Source organism: Girardinichthys multiradiatus, chromosome 10 (assembly GCF_021462225.1).
Source record: "Girardinichthys multiradiatus isolate DD_20200921_A chromosome 10, DD_fGirMul_XY1, whole genome shotgun sequence".
NCBI classification, from domain to species: Eukaryota; Metazoa; Chordata; class Actinopteri; order Cyprinodontiformes; family Goodeidae; genus Girardinichthys; species Girardinichthys multiradiatus.
The window spans coordinates 37,401,180-37,418,464 of record NC_061803.1 but is presented as its reverse complement, the minus strand read 5'-3'; the positions used below and the strand labels follow the sequence as shown (position 1 = coordinate 37,418,464).

The following is a 17,285-nucleotide window of genomic DNA, read 5'->3' as shown; positions in this document are numbered from 1 at the left end:
CTATTTTAGCTTCCCTTCATTGGCTCCCTGTTACATCCAGTATAGAATTTAAAATTATCCTCCTCACATATAAAGCCCTTAATGATTTATCTCCATCATACATCAGAGATCTGATTGTTCCATATGTTCCTAAAAGAGCACTTCGTTCTCAGACTGCAGGTTTACTGGTGGTTCCTAGAGTCTCTAGAAGTAGAATGGGAGGCAGATCCTTTAGTTATCAGGCTCCTCTCCTATGGAACCAGCTCCAAGTTCTAGTCCGTGAGGCAGACACCCTGTCTACTTTTAAGGCTAGGCTTAAAATTTTTCTTTTTGATAAAGCTTATAGTTAAGAGTGGCTTATGTTATCCTGAGCTATCTCTGTGGTTATGCTGCTATAGGCTTAGACTGCTGGAGGACATAATGACCACTTTCACTCTCTCTGCTACATTCTCATACTACTCTCCTATTTTGCGTTATTGGCTGTTATTTCAGCTTTTAACTTTATGTTCTCTCTCAGTTTTTTCTCTTTCCAGAAGCTACATCTGACCTGTCTCTGTGTTCAGCTGTGCCACCTTCTTGAAGGGGTGACATCGGCCAAGCTGCCGCTGCCACCAACCTAATGCTCACCTTATACAGATCATACACTTTGCCCTGTCTTCCAGTGTTTAACCCTGTCTCTCCTAGACATAGCTACTGACTGAGCTTTTATTGTGACTAACTGTATGTGCTCTCTTGCATACTCTAGATTTGAAAACTGGCAAGTTCTTCTGCTTAGCTGTCTTTCTCTCTTAGATGAAGCCCCTATAGGATCTATAACCATCAGTGTTTCACTTTTCTTTCCTATAGAAAGTACTTCTGGATCAGTGCTTCTATGTTCTTTTCTGTCTCTGCTCTGTTCTCTCAAACCCCCAGTTGGTTGTGGCAGATGGCCGCTCACACTGAAACTGGTTCTGCTGTAGGTTTATTCCTGTTAAAAGGGAGTTTTACCTCTCCACTGTCGCTACATGCATGCTCAGTATGAAGGATTGCTGCACAGTCAACGCCAGTGACTGTCCACTGTCTCTACATGCTCATCCCGGAGGAGTAAATGCTGCAAGTCACTGACTGGATGCAATCTGCTGGGTTTCCTCAGATAGAAAAACTTTTAACCAATTTGAATAATAAACTGAATCCAACTGCACTGTTTGATAGTTAGGATTAATTGGAATGTATCTACCAGACTTGAAATCTGTATGATTCAATTGAATTGACTTTGTAAAGTGCCTTGAGACGACATGTGTGGTGAATTGGCGCTATATAAATAAAACTGAATTGAATTGAATTACATTGATTATTAGTAAAATATTAGGAGTTTTGTGACTCATATGTATCCTTTTTTTTTAAAGATATTTTTTCAGCACTAGTGACCTTTATTTATTTATTTTTTTTGACAGTAGGTAGACAGGAAAGAGGGGTAGAGAGAGGGGGAGACATTTGCCAAATGTCGCCGGGTCCGGGACTCGAACCCAGGACAGCCGCTTCGAGGACTGTAGCCTCTGCATATACAGGTCCTTCTCAAAATATTAGCATATTGTGATAAAGTTCATTATTTTCCATAATGTCATGATGAAAATTTAACATTCATATATTTTAGATTCATTGCACACTAACTGAAATATTTCAGGTCTTTTATTGTCTTAATACGGATGATTTTGGCATACAGCTCATGAAAACCCAAAATTCCTATCTCACAAAATTAGCATATCATTAAAAGGGTCTCTAAACGAGCTATGAACCTAATCATCTGAATCAACGAGTTAACTCTAAACACCTGCAAAAGATTCCTGAGGCCTTTAAAACTCCCAGCCTGGTTCATCACTCAAAACCCCAGTCATGGGTAAGACTGCCGACCTGACTGCTGTCCAGAAGGCCACTATTGACACCCTCAAGCAAGAGGGTAAGACACAGAAAGAAATTTCTGAATGAATAGGCTGTTCCCAGAGTGCTGTATCAAGGCACCTCAGTGGGAAGTCTGTGGGAAGGAAAAAGTGTGGCAGAAAACGCTGCACAACGAGAAGAGGTGACCGGACCCTGAGGAAGATTGTGGAGAAGGGCTGATTCCAGACCTTGGGGACCTGCGGAAGCAGTGGACTGAGTCTGGAGTAGAAACATCCAGAGCCACCGTGCACAGGCGTGTGCAGGAAATGGGCTAGAGGTGTCGCATTCCCCAGGTCAAGCCACTTTTGAACCAGAAACAGCGGCAGAAGCGCCTGACCTGGGCTACAGAGAAGCAGCACTGGACTGTTGCTCAGTGGTCCAAAGTACTTTTTTCGGATGAAAGCAAATTCTGCATAACATTCGGAAATCAAGGTGCCAGAGTCTGGAGGAAGACTGGGGAGAAGGAAATGCCAAAATGCCAGAAGTCCAGTGTCAAGTACCCATAGTCAGTGATGGTCTGGGTTGCTGTGTCAGCTGCTGGTGTTGGTCCACTGTGTTTTATCAAGGGCAGGGTCAATGCAGCTAGCTATCAGGAGATTTTGGAGCACTTCATGCTTCCATCTGCTGAAAAGCTTTATGGAGATGAAGATTTCATTTTTCACCACGACCTGGCACCTGCTCACAGTGCCAAAACCACTGGTAAATGGTTTACTGACCATGGTATCACTGTGCTCAATTGGCATGCCAACTCTCCTGACCTGAACCCCATAGAGAATCTGTGGGATATTGTGAAGAGAACGTTGAGAGACTCAAGACCCAACACTCTGGATGAGCTAAAGGCCGCTATCGAAGCATCCTGGGCCTCCATAAGACCTCAGCAGTGCCACAGGCTGATTGCCTCCATGCCACGCCGCATTGAAGCAGTAATTTCTGCAAAAGGATTCTCAACCAAGTATTGAGTGCATAACTGTACATGATTATTTGAAGGTTGACGTTTTTTGTATTAAAAACACTTTTCTTTTATTGGTCGGATGAAATATGCTAATTTTGTGAGATAGGAATTTTGGGTTTTCATGAGCTGTATGCCGAAATCATCCGTATTAAGACAATAAAAGACCTGAAATATTTCAGTTAGTGTGCAATGAATCTAACATATGAATGTTAAATTTTCATCATGACATTATGGAAAATAATGAACTTTATCACAATATGCTAATATTTTGAGAAGGACCTGTAGTTGCGCTCTTAACCCCTACACCATCAGCGTCACGCCCGACCCATATGGATCTTAAATGTAAACTCTAATTGTCCTAAAAAACTCTTTAAATGCCTTACAGTTACCTTAAGCTTGTAGAAATTTTGACAGAGGGTTCTGTTCCTAAAAACTCCTCTTTCCACCTTTCCCAGGATGTTGCCCACGTTTTCAATATGTTGTATTGAAATAGGAATTGTATTTAGATTTTAACCAAGGTTAATTTTATGAGGAGAAAAAATCCAGCTGTTTATTTCTTAAATCATTAGTGTGTGGTATTCCTCTGAATGTTATGTTTTTTGTGCTGATAGGTACGGCCTGCGAGAATTTGTTGTCATCAGCCCCGGAGCAAACTGTGAAGCCATCATCAGTGAGTCCAAAAGCAACCTGTTGCTCAGCTCCATCTCCATGTCTCTGGCCAACAGTGGCTGGTGAGTGGCTTTGTTACTGATAGGAGATAAACAATAGAAAAACTCACATTTGCTTTAATGTGTCAGTGCAACCTGGATGTAGAATCCTGCCACTTGGATATATGACCACTATATTAGAAAAGATCTGTTTCAGTCAAGTTGTCATGATCTCATTCATACCTCCTTTTAAGTTAAAACCAAGACCCATTAAAGTTCAACATTTCTGCTTTTTAATCTACTGGTAAAGACAGATTCCCACTAGCAGTTAGATTCACATTCCGTTAGCCTTTATTGTCCATCAATAATGAGCTGTTTTAGTGTTGCTCATAGTAGTAATAATGATAGTAGATAAGTTAGATAGAGAGTACACCCTTATTGGAAATTCTCATGTTTTACTTATCAGGACATAATAAAGAGAATGTGATCTGTACCAGGAAAAGGTATAAAAATCCCACAGAACTCTGAGGCTGTGTTGGACCAGCATTATAAACACCACCCACTTGGTGTTGGTGGCTACTGATGGGGCACTGAGTATGACCGGAGCACAAGAGGGTGTGACTGTACTTCAGAAGTCACTGAATAGAAAACTGCTGAGGTTCCACTGCATTCTGCATCAGATGTTTCCTACAGAATGCACAGAAGTCTGGGGCACCTAAAAACCTCCTGGAAAAGCAAAGGACTCCCCTTTCCTAGACAGCAAAGTGCTCTTTCCTTTCTGAAACCGAAATGAGCCTATTGGCTGGAAAAGGTGCACTTCATGATGGCTATTTTAGAACATCTCAACATGTTGAACTTAAGTCTTCAGAAGAGGGATGGAGGGCACAGCCCTGCAGATGCTGGAGCAGAGATGTAAACAGAAGCTTGCTGTCATACGTCCCCTTTTTTGAGAGAGTTCAAAGAGCCACTCAATCAGGTCAGGTACCATCATTGACAGCGTACAAGCATTGCAACCCAAACTGTGTTTGGGGAAAATTCTGGGGGTTCAAAATGAAAAAAGCCCAATTCAGTCCCTTAAACATCGATAGAATCCTGCTGATTATGACTGCATTTACACATGTGAGTCAGTTATAGCTGGCTGCTATAGCTGACAAAGACTTCTCCAAGCTCAGAAGCTCGACAGCTGATCTTGAAGATGTTCATCAAAAGGTCATTCATGCTCACAACCAGGAATGGACCCAACCCGGACACACAGAATTGTGTTTGAAACATGAAATTCAGTTTCTTTATGGACTTACATGAACATGAAAAAAATATGCATTTGGAGTTCTACCAATCTTTGGTTCCTCATGCAGTATCTCACAAAATGAGTACACCCCTCACATTCTTGTGAAAATGTTTTTATATAATTTCATGGGACAACAATGAAGATGATATAATGTAAAGTAGTCAGTGTCCAGCTTGTATAATAGTGTAAACTGTTGTCCCCTCAAAATAACTAATCTCACAGCCAATTAAAAAGGCAACAAAATGTTTTTCTGATTCTTTTTGTAAAAATTTGTCACCAAACCCTCTAACAGCAATTTTGGGAGCTGTTAACACTGTATCTTTTGCAAATAAGTACGAGGAAAAGTGCTCTTCTTTTTGGGATGGTAATGGCGAAGAAATAAATTTTATGTATGTGTACGTTGGATTCAGTCCCAACGGTTGCTGAGTGGATGGGAGAAATGTTCGACATGTTGCACTTTCAGAGACTAAGACTGTATAATGATGACAGAGGAGTTGAGTTTGATCAGACATGGGACTCTCTTCTGAAATACATTAAGAGCAAGGAATCGTAATTGTTAGACAGCTTTGTGATCTTGACTGTGCCAGGATATATAAATTCTTTATAACTGTCAATTATTAGGCCCGATCTTTATAACTGTGAATTATTAGGCCCAAGCAGAAAACTGCACGGGCCTTTACTTTTTCTTTCGTTCGTTCGTTCGTTCTTGCGGGGCAATTTGGGGATTTCTTTCTTTGGTTGGTTCGTTCTTTCGTTCTTGCGGGGCAATTTGGGAATTTCTTTCTTTGGTTAGTTCATTGGTTGCTTGGTTGCGTTTTTGCGGGGCAATTCGTGAAATTCTTGTTCCTTAATGTCGTTGTCAGTGTGCGTGGCCAAATGGCTCTACAGCGCCCCCTAAAGTGAGATAGGCCAAACCGTAAGTCGTAGAGATCTGAAATTTGGCACACAGGTAGAGCTCCTCAAACCAAGAAAAAAAGTCTCTTGGGGGTATGCCCTAAAACGCACAGGAAGTCGGCCATTTTGGGTCAAATGCCAATTTTTGCCAATTTTTCACTTTTACTCACCTCAAACGTTAACCAACTCCTCCTAGGGATTTTGAGCTATCGGCTTCATATTTGGTCAGTTGTGCAGTTAAGGCATGGGGGATTAAAAGTTATCAAAATCGTGACTTTTCGGCCATGTTCAGGGGTTGTGGCCGGAGCACGAAAATGACGTGAAAAAGTGCAATAACTTTCACAAAGAATCGCCAAATCACACCAAAGTTGGCAAGAAGGAGGATCTTCGGTTTCCCGATGATCCTATGGGGTCATATGCTGACATCATCAAAGCCACGCCCCCTGAGAACAGGAAGTCACTTTTTCTACTTGGAAAGGTGGCTATCTGCCTGTCTATATTCAATCTGCTTCAAACTATGTCAGGTGATTGATAACTAGTGGGTCTAACTTAGTTTGAAGCACAGTGACTTTTCATAAAAGGGCGTGGCTGTGGTGGCGCGGCGAAGTTGGACGTCACGCCATGGGCATACATTTGGTTCTAATTTCCACATACATCATCTGATCTGCACCAAATTCAATGTGATTGATACTAGTCCAGTCCTCAACAGAGATCTGATGACATATTTGGTGGGCGTGGCCTAATTCATCCACAGCGCCCCCTAGAAAAATAAAATAAAAAACAGCCCCAAGCCATGCTTTGACCGAGGAATCTGAAATTTGGTACACATATGTAACTTCTCAGGACCTACAAAAAAGTCTCTTGGAGCGTTGGTCCAAACCCCACAGGAAGTCGGCCATTTTAGATTGAATTTATTTGCCCTTTCTAGCCCGCATATCTAAGCAAACTCCTCCTACAGCTTTTGACTTAGAGACTTGAAAATCACTCAGTATACTCTTAAGGCATTGGGGATCAAAAGTTATCAAAAGCTTTTTGCTGCACGAAAGCGTCTGGGCGTGGCCACGCCTCAAAATATAACTTCTTGCCATAAAAGACGAAATTGATATAGCCTCCTACGAGTAAAGTCACAGAGACCTGAAACGTTCTGAGATTTATCTGCCTCTGGCCCTAAACAATATTCACTGATCAGATGCTGACATTATCAATGCCCCGCCCCCTGAGAGCAGGAAGTGTCATGTTTTCCTTTAGAGAGTCAATTTTTCATTTTCTTCACCTAATCAATGTGAAACTGTCCCAAGTAACAGATAACATGATGGTCTAAGACAGTCGCCAGTATTCACTGGCTCTGCTGGATGGTGTGGCTGTGGCGGCGTGGCAAATTCTGATGTCACGCCATGGCCATACGTTTGCCTCTAAATTACACATGCATGGTCCGATTCACTCCAAAATAAATATGGTCAATCTTTGTCAACCCCCAAACAGCTCTAATGGATTACATTGTAATTTGGATCAACATCACCCCTAGGACACTTTAAGGGCTATATCTCTCTCATACATCATCGGATCCACTTGAAATGTAGTATACATGATCTTGAGTTAATGATAGACATTTTGACACAGTCAATTGATGACATCACTTTAGCCCCGTCCACTAAGAAACAAAAGAGTATAGCTTCCATCAGGAAGGTCCGATTTACTCCGAACTGAATATGGTACATCATCAGGGATCAATGCTGAACATGTTGGCACAGGCAATTCATGACATTGTTTTAGCCCCGCCCACTAACAAACAAGTGAGTGCAGCTTCCATCTGGAAGGTCCAATTTACTCCAAATTTTGAATGCTTCTCACCAGACCAGAACTCTGCATGACCAAAGATTATTTGACATGTTGCTCACAGCCCTCCTTAGTGGCGACATTTGGAATTGAAGAGCGGCCTCATTGGTGGCGTGCAGCCGGCGATGCCAGGCTCCCGTGGTCGCTGCACAGGCCGAGTTGCGCTGAGGTGCGAGGCCCTTCAATGCTGCTTGCAGCTTTAATTAGTATTCTTTTTTTTTTAGGAAGGATAATTGTGCTTTGCTAATCTATGTAGTTGTGCACTGTTCTGTTCAAGTGTTCTATTGTAGGTTCTTATGCTTTTTGTTGTAGTACTGAAAGAAAACAAAAATCTAAAAAAGAAAAAAAGTAAGGTGATTAACAACTTTTGCGAGCGAACGCCAAAGTATTGCGTGGGGACGCAAAAGTATTGCGTGGGGATGCAAAAGAAACAAATTCCCCCATGTCCCCTCACGGGCTCCATAGTATACCAGGGTTCTCACCAGGAATATTTATGAGCGTAGAGGGGGGGATTTTCTTCTGCAGGTCCGTCATGACACCATTTATACCCACCCTTCGAAGCTGAGATGATTTTAGAAAACTACTTTTAGCGGTCGCATCGGGTGAAAGGAAGCGGTAGCAGACTGACATAAAAACCCTGCATACCTCTAAGTAAAAATGGCCAAATTGTGCCCAATTAACCATTTTCCCTCCCCTGTGTCATATGACTGCATGGCTGTCATCCTAGAAGGAAGCATCTTCTAAAGATGATGCACGAGAAGACTGAAAACAATTATTTGAGAAAACTGGAACTGGAACCAGGTCCTGTGATCTGATGAGAACAAGATCAAGTTATTTGGTTCAGATGGTGTTAAGCTTGTGTGGTGGCAACCAGGTGTGAAGTAACAAAGACAGGTGTATCTTCCCGCAGTCAAGCATGGTTTGGGGCTGTATAAGTGCTGTTGGTAGTGGGGAGCTACATTTCACTGAGGGAACCATAACTGCCAATGTGTACTGTGACATACTGAAGCAGAGCATGATGCACTCCCTTCAGAAACTGGGCCGCAGGGCAGTATTGTGCCCTACGACCCCAAACACACCTCCAAGACAACCACTGCCTTGCTGAAGAAACTGAGGGTAAAAGTGCTGGACTTGCCAAGAATGCCTCCACACCTAAAACCCTAGCATATGTGGTACATGAAAAGATGTAATACAATATTTAGAGGAATGTGAGGAGTGTACTTACTTTTGTGAGATAGTGTATCTGTGTGCAGATGTTCTTCAGCATGAATCACATAAAAAGCAAATTACTTGCCTCTCCTGGAGCTTTGAGTCCTGCGTCAAGTCAAGTCAAATTTATTTAGCGCTTTTCAGCAACAAGGCACTCAAAGCGCTGTACATGAAGAAAAACATTACAATAATACAGAAAATCAAACAAAAAAACAAATCAAATGACATTAATAATCCTTGGGAGTTTACTGGTAAGATCTGGTTCTAATCCACCCTTTCTAATAGAGGTAATTAGATCATTAAGTCCTCTCTGGTAAGGAATTCATCCTGTGCTAGAAGGAAGGTCCAAACTTTCAAATACTAATAATGTTTGGCTTTCACTGGTAATAGTTGTAATAGTTGTAATACAATCCTTCTCAGAAATCTAGATCTATGGTCATTGGGGTAAAATCGTCGCTGGTAATCCTTCTGAGAAATCTGAAAATCTATGAAAAGTAATGAAATCACACATTTAGGTAAAGTAAGATAGGAGGAAAAAAATACAGAATACAGTCTGAAGTAGTACAATAAAACCTCAGCATGGGTAAGCAACACACACATAAGTAAAGATTTAGCAAGGGTACGGTGGAATCTTGAGGGTGCAAATATATAAGTCTGAGTGTGTTTGCAAGAATTAGACTGTCAACACTGATCATTGTCCTTGAGAAGAGAGGTGGAAGTTTTATCAGTCGGCCACATAGTCCTATCAGCACACAGCTGGTAGGGGAGTGCTGGGGAAGAGTGTCGTGTTTATATAACATCCAGGAGATATTTTGTCGATAGCCAGTTAGCAGAAGTTGCCAAGGCCACATTGGGGCACCAGATTTAGAAAAACAATAAATGTTGTGGTTTAGGCAGTTGTGAATTTCCAACTACATTAAGAGTTTTACTGGTATGTCTCAATTGCGAATCCAAATAGCCAAATTTCTGGTACTTTTCACAGATCTCGAGCGTACAACTTCTCCAAGATTATATCCTTTAACTTCTGAGTCCAGCCGCTGCCAGGCTGCGATTCTGTTCAAGAATCGTGTCCACCTTGCGATTCTGCACATTTCAGTCTGAGTGTTGATCGCTCTACAGATTCCATCCAACATTGCAGACAGCTTTGGACAGCCGTCCACGTTTTGCGAATCACTCGATAAGCCAGGTAACCACCAACTCCAAAAAAGCAGAAATCCTGTTATCAAAAGTCCAAATATGTACACATCTTCTACGTCCTCGACCGACATCATAGTCAGGCACACAATCTTCCACTGCTGCCAAGAATCCATTGTGTATCGAGAGAACAACGTCCCGTCTGGACAAGAGGTTCTCCTTTACCCTGTCTTTCCGTTGAAAAACAAATGTGATCAATTACGTTGAGAGTCCAGCTGACCAAATCCATCATTTAAAAGTTTGGAGGATATGCAAAGCGAGGCTCTGAGAAAAATACAGACAAAAAGCAGAAGCAGAGATCACCAGGGATGGAGAGAAAACATGTGTGTCTTCCACCGAGAGCAAGAGAAATAGAATCAGAGCAACGTCTTGCAGTCCTGAAAGTGAATTTGAAATCTGTATTATTCGATTAAATTGACTTTGTAAAGTGCCTTGAGACGACGTGTTGTGAATTGGCGCTATATGAACAAAATTGAATTATTTGAATTGAATGATACATTTTCCTCTTTTCACAATCAGCATAAAGATTCAGTTTTAAACACATTAATTCTGAACATACGAATGAAATGTCTACAGGGGACGTATTTTTGTTGTCCAGAACGTCCCGTTTACAACAGGATAGTGTAATGAAACTGAATATGCTGTGTTTTCTCTATTTAAGGGATAAACTGGTTTTGTGGTTCCAGAAACAGGCCAGAAATGTCCAAGATCATGACAGACCAGTTAGGAAAGGCCTGAATAATCATGGATTAACTGGAAGCATTTCCAGAAGAAAGCACAACTTAGGTCTGTAAAAGCAAGTTTTTGTACAGGAACATAAACGAACTGTCATATGGAGAATTACATTAAAAGCCAGAAACATTAAAATTAGTAAAATATAAGTATCACATAAAAAAAATTATGTCTTTGCTCATTTAAAGCAAATCAAGAGTTTATACATTGAAAAAAAGAACCTGATTAAAGTAATTTTTTAAGCCGCTTTAAACAAAAATGTTTTCAGTCCTGATATAAAGAAACCAAGAGTTTCTGCACTTCTTAGGTTTTCAGACAGTTTTTCCAGAGCTGAGAATAGAAACTAAATGTTTCTATTATTTAGATCTGGTGCTGAGAACACTGAGAGTCAGGAGGTCTTTGTAGACCTGAAGGGTTTATATGGTTCAAACCAGAAACTCCTTTTACCAAAAGGTAGGCAGTGCAATGACCTGTGAGCTGTTGTAATGTGATCTGTTTTCCTGCTGCTGGTCAGGACTCAGGAAGCATCATTTTAGATGAGCTACTGCTTCCTGATTTATTTTTATTTTATTTACAGAGACCAGTAAAGACACCATTATAATAATCTGTCCCACTGAACAGAAAGGCTTCCAGCATCTTTACTGTCTTGAACTCATTTGTATAAGGGTAAATGTAAGGCCCTCTATCAGACAGCTAAAGCTTGGCTGAAACTGGATCCTTAACTGAAACTCAACAGCAGGTCTGCAGTAGAATGGATGAAGAAGAAAAACCTCATTGAAATGCTGTGGTGGAGCTGAAGTGTCTGCAAACCTCATTATTAAACATACCTTTCATGAAGCCCATGTTTTTTCTTAGTCATATTCTAATCTTAAATGTCAGGTTTTCATTGGCTGAAAGCAGAAAATCATAACAGAAATAAAGGCTTGAAAACAGTCTCTGTGGAATTGATCTATACAATGTAATCAGTGATCAAAGTTACTGGAATAAATGAACTTTTCTATAACGTTCTCATTTATTGAATGAGTCTGATGTCAATCAGTAAAAAGACTGCCAGCAAGTCATTATGGGGGTCATTGGGGTTAATATGTGGTATTCTTCATCTGAACACACTGTTAAATAATCTCTAATCAAGCTACAAACACAAAAACTGTCTGGGCCAAAACTTTAGGCCTTGGCATTTGTGCCTTTAATGACACAACTTTTCAAAGCAGTCTTTAGCTCCTAAAAGCAAAGGAACATGAGGTAATTTAGTTTAGGGCAGCAAATGTCAATATTGTTGTATATATATTTTTTTCCACCTGCACAGTCCTTATAACTTTTTTTTATAACTTTTTATAACTTTTTTAACTTTTTAATATTTATTTTCTTTAATTTGCACTACTAGCCTGCACTCTTTTTGTTCTGTTGTGAAAATTGCGTTGCACCCATGTAGAGCAATAACAAATAAAGAATTCTATTCTATTCAAAACACAATCTGTATAAAGTGAACATTGAACTAGTTTTTGAGAAGTATTAAAACCAGCCTCTTTCATCTTGTCCATCCAGTCAGGTCCCCATGTTTGTGCAGATACAGCAGAAGTGGAGAAAGATATATGCTGGAGAGTGCCAAGGACCAGGGGTGCGCACAGACTTTGAGATTGTCCATCTTCGTAAGGTGCCAAGCCAGTACAACCACCTGTCTGGCCTCCTTGACATCTTTAGGTCTAAAATAGTAAGTACTGAGGAGCACAACCTACCGGAGAAAAACAAAATATTAAAAACTGTTTGTAGTTTTTTTACACAGTTACTGTCTACAGGCTGCCAAAGAGAGTCCAAATTTGCCATTTTCATTCATTGTCTGCCTAGTTCTCTTTACCTTGTCATATTTTGACAGGTGTGTCATTGCTGGAGACTTTAACGTTCATGTTGAGGATCCAACAAACTTCTGCTAAGGAGTTCTTTAACGTGAAAGACTCCTTTAGCCTCTCTATACTGATCTTCTATTCATGCTGACCACTCAAAGTGCTTAACACTAGACCCACATTCACCCATTCATACGCTCCCTCATAGTGCCTTGCTAAGGGGACATGTTGCTGGAAGCTGGAATTGAACCCACAATTTTCAGATTGCAAGACAAGCAGTCTTCCCACTGAGCCACACTTGTGGACTTGATTTTACTTTTCACACAGATAAATGTTATTGCCAATCATAGCATGATTTTTAAAATTATTTTTATTGTTTTATTTATTTTTAAAATATTAAGATTTCTTGTTAGTTTTATTGAGCTCAGGCATTTTCTTGTCAGTGTCAACTTTATTGTGTATTATTGTGTGAATGCTGAAGGCATTCACACAATAATACACAATAATACGCAATGGCAATTTCAGCCATTCTGCTACAACAGGAGATGTCGGCTATGTCTTTTCACACCACATTATATTTTTTTAAATTTTTAACTCTTTCAAATCCCATTCAAATGAATGGGAAACAGCTTCAGATGCTTCTAAAACTTTGTGATTGTTGAAACCTTCATACTTCACATATTTGCACCCAGAAACACCATTCCAGTATCAGATGAATGACACAGCCTTGGGCTATTTCCAAAAGATTCAGCTTTTTAATATCTTTTACCATTTTTACAAAATCACTGTTGAAAAATTAGGCTTTTTGAGCTCAAATTCACCTGTTTTGCCGCCTCAACTGGTCACATGACCCCGCTCTGCAGCTGACCTTTTCTATAGAAATCCTGAAAGTTTGCAAACAAATTACTGCTACTCCCACATCGTTCGTAGTACATTAATTATGTATACATCAAAATGTAGGTATTCATGGTGTCTTTCAACTAGTGCATCGCTCTTTTCTCTAAGATCTATGATTTTCTGTCCAATCCTCTCAGACCACACAAAAGTCACCATTTTGCGCACTAAAGACAGCCATTGGGTCGCAGTAGAATAAATGTGTCTCTCTCAAGCTTTGTTCTGTTGGTCTTTATTAAACACATGCTTGTGTGACTATGGCATGAGCTGATTTTGTGATAAGCACTGTATATACATGGATGCATACTTTCATCGAGATAAATAGAACGAACCAGTCTCACCTATGCTCTCTGCTCTGCCAACCTGCAGCAGACCAAACTACTGAGGAAATCATGCACCATTTATACCGGTGCTACTAATTGCACTCATCCAACACAGGTTAGATGTAGCCCTGCCCACGCGATGGCCAGAAAGTATAAAACTGCTACTTATAGCGTTTGCTTTCTTTTGCAAACTGTGGTTTAGAATCAAGCAGCAGGTCTCTGACAACAAGTGTTTAAAATAGCTTTATTGTTATGCTTAACCAGCTGGTGAACACTTGAGAAGAGATTGAGTCTGGCCACACAAGTGAGGGTTTGATGGTAAATAAAGCCAGCACCTTCATACGTGCAGCAGAAATTAGAGACTAAGGATTTATTTTTCTACCCACAGTCTGACTGCATCTTGCGCAACCCTGTTCGTTAAAATTATTTTATGTAAATAACTTGGTCAGATTTCTTCTAATTTCATAAACAAAAAGCTCAAACAAGTCTCTGCAGAAACGTTGCCTTGAATGTGATGATCCCAGTATTGCCCTCTCTGTGCGCTGTTCTCCCCTGTCTTCTTCTCCCCCATCAGTGATTCCTTGTCCTTCACTAATTTATGACTTTAGACTCTCTACTTCCCTCCCCAAGGACCTTGCACTTTCTATGCTTCACTCCCTAAGCTTGACCCCCCCTATGCTCTATGTACACATGTCAGTTACACACAGAGATAGTTAATATTACACACATAAATAGTTTATATTCTACAATCCCCCTTTTGAACTCTAATAAAAGAGTTCACAATCTAAAATGTCCTTCTAAGAATAAGTAGAAATAAGTAAAAATATTACTGTACTACCTGTAAAAGAGAAAATCATTAAAAAACATGCATACATCATATTATGCGTCCATGAATTCACACACTGAGTCTTCATCCACACAAAGTTAAATCATAACCTGAAAAAGATACAGAAACATCAAAATGTAATATAAAATGTTCGCCAAACGTGTCTTCTGGGGAGAATGAAGTTCCACCACTCCCAGTGAGAGAAACTCAATCATTCCTCCTCTTCTTCTGTCTTTGGGTTCAGTGTGGTGTCAACATTTACACACAGTATTTAAAGAGTATGTGGGTGTTATCTCCACTTAAAAGAGTTTATGCTTTATGGCCCTGAACCGTCCTCGGGTCAGGTGTAACAACGTTATCTATGAGCAGACCCAGCTGCTCCTGGTTTTGACAGCTTCCTCCACTAACACAGATGTTCTGAAGAAAGAAAGGTAACCTAAAGGTCATACACTTTGGAACACCTTAGAGCACTTAATACAAGAATTTACATTAGAACTCCTTTCTTCTGGTACTGAAAACAAATTATCACAACGGCGGAAATGAACACATTTCAAATTTGTACCATAATGATAGTTATGATTTCTAACCTTCAGGCAAGGCGATGGCCTTAAGTAGATTCTGAAATAACGTTGCACTGCCCAAGAGATTATTGTGCCCTTGTAAGAACAGTGTTCTTCAACCACCTCTTCAATCACTCGCCAGTGATCCGCTTACAGTTCTTTGTCTTGTGGTGGTCCGCTGTCCTCACACCTTTCAGGCCGTGGATGATCCAGTTGGAAGATGACTTGTGTTGTGGAAGCCAGATGAAGCTGGGGAGCTTTCCTGCAGCTTTCCTGGGTGTCTAGTAGGATCTGATATGGGCCATTCCAGCACCTGGACTTCCTGTGTTTTCTCCTAGATTCTCTGAGCAGAATCCAGTCGCCAGGAATAAAGGACTGTAGGGTGGAAGTGGCTGTTTCTGGTAATGCAGCCTTCACCGTCTGTGAAACTTGAGAAAACACCGTGGACAGCTTTTGACAGTAAAACAACATCCTACCTTCACACAAAGATGTGGAAAAAATTGATCTTGGCAATATCCCCATGTTACTTTATTCTGACATTCCCCCTTCTGGCGCAGGGTCCAACCCCTGCGACAATCCAGCAAAAGGTTTAAACAGGAATGTTCTAGTAATCAAGATCACATTACATAGAACCAAAGAAATGAATTCTGACATAACTATGTGTCACTATGAATTTAACGAAAGCAACATAAATAAAATCCAGATATTTTTAACTGCAATTCAGTTCCATCAACAACAAAACACAAACTTCAGTCGTTATACAGTTCATCAATATTTCACTTAGAAATAAGTCACACATCTTCCTGATTTGTCTTGCATGAAGATAAGTTTTAGATGAATGTAAATCCAATGTAATTTTGACACTTACACTCTACAAATTTAATCTAATAAATAATTCCTGTCAAGTATGAAATCATAACTCTGATTCTTTATCAAAAATATATTCCTTACTTTTGGCATATATTGACTGTCAGTTAGCGTAATGGCACCAGGGAAAACTTTCAATCTAATAAATCACCAATGATTCTGCATGTAAAACTAATTCTTCAAACCAGTTTAAACTATTTCATTAACATTTTAATAGTAAAACACATAAATCTAAATGTCATGCTACATCCTTAATTATTATACAAAAAAAAACATGTTTTTAAGGTAACAATCACTACAAGCATTTTAATTCTATTGTCTCTTAAACAGTGTTAAAACTCAGGAAGGGAGGTGCTGAGCGTTACCATGACAGCAAAGGCATGAACCAACCTGATAGGTGGGCGGAGTCAGGCAGAACTAACCTATGATTGGCAGCCTATGGGCAGGACCCACAGTTTCTGTACAGTGAACCTTAAACTGCAAAACTGTTAACATGCACCTACCTCAGAAACAAGCTGCTTCTTAACTCTCCTGAAAACTCAAAGTTTTAATCAATCTTGGATTTAGAAACATTATTCTAAACATGGATTATTGTTTCATGCAACATATAAACAAACATTCATTCCAACAAACACAAACATCAAAGACAAACAAATGGCCAAATTTGAAGCTTCAAGAATTAAAAGAAATTTTTAACAATCTCTTTTCAGAATATGTTTTCTCAACCATATCTTTTAATGCTATAATTGATCAATTTTGTTATGACAATCTTCAGGTTCCTTTTTTAAGATGAGTGCACAAACTATTTAGAAGCACAGCAACAGTTTTCTCTTAAATTAATCCAAATTTACTGATGCTGAAACCTTCTGCCAATTCTTTGTACTGTAACTCTGTAATAATAACTACAATCCTGAGAGTTATTGTTATAATTCTATTTTGTTTTGCTCAATTTTGATCGCAGCTGCATTCAAGAATTTCTCTGCTCAGGTTAAATGCAAAGAAGTATTTTAAGCCGGCGTTGACATTTTTATGGTCTACCCAAACAAAACAAAAACTGCAGCGTTTGACTTAATCAGAAATTAAGATAAGAAACTTGACTCCAAACTGGACTTTTTCCACATAGTGTTTCAAAGGGAAGACACACATAATTTTCCTAAATTTGGCTATTTAAATTTTGAGAGTTGGGGAGAAAATTATTACTAGAATCCCTCTTTAATAATCCAAATGCTGATAAATGTTCCAATATTTTATTTTATTAATCTGAAATTACCTTATGTACCTTTCTACTCCTATGTATTGTTTTAATCTTTAAACCCTAAGAAATCA

General features: G+C 39.8%; 1 protein-coding gene across 1 annotated transcript in view; it reads left to right on the top strand.

Annotated features, from left to right (window-relative positions):
- Positions 1 to 17,285, top strand: part of rab3gap1 (RAB3 GTPase activating protein subunit 1) — an 80,074-nt gene that overhangs the window by 27,053 nt on the left and 35,736 nt on the right. Inside the window, exons 6-7 of the mRNA XM_047376963.1 lie at positions 3,460 to 3,579; positions 12,194 to 12,359. Of these exons, the coding sequence (XP_047232919.1) occupies positions 3,460 to 3,579; positions 12,194 to 12,359 (286 nt within the window). The remainder of the gene's footprint in view (positions 1 to 3,459; positions 3,580 to 12,193; positions 12,360 to 17,285) is intronic.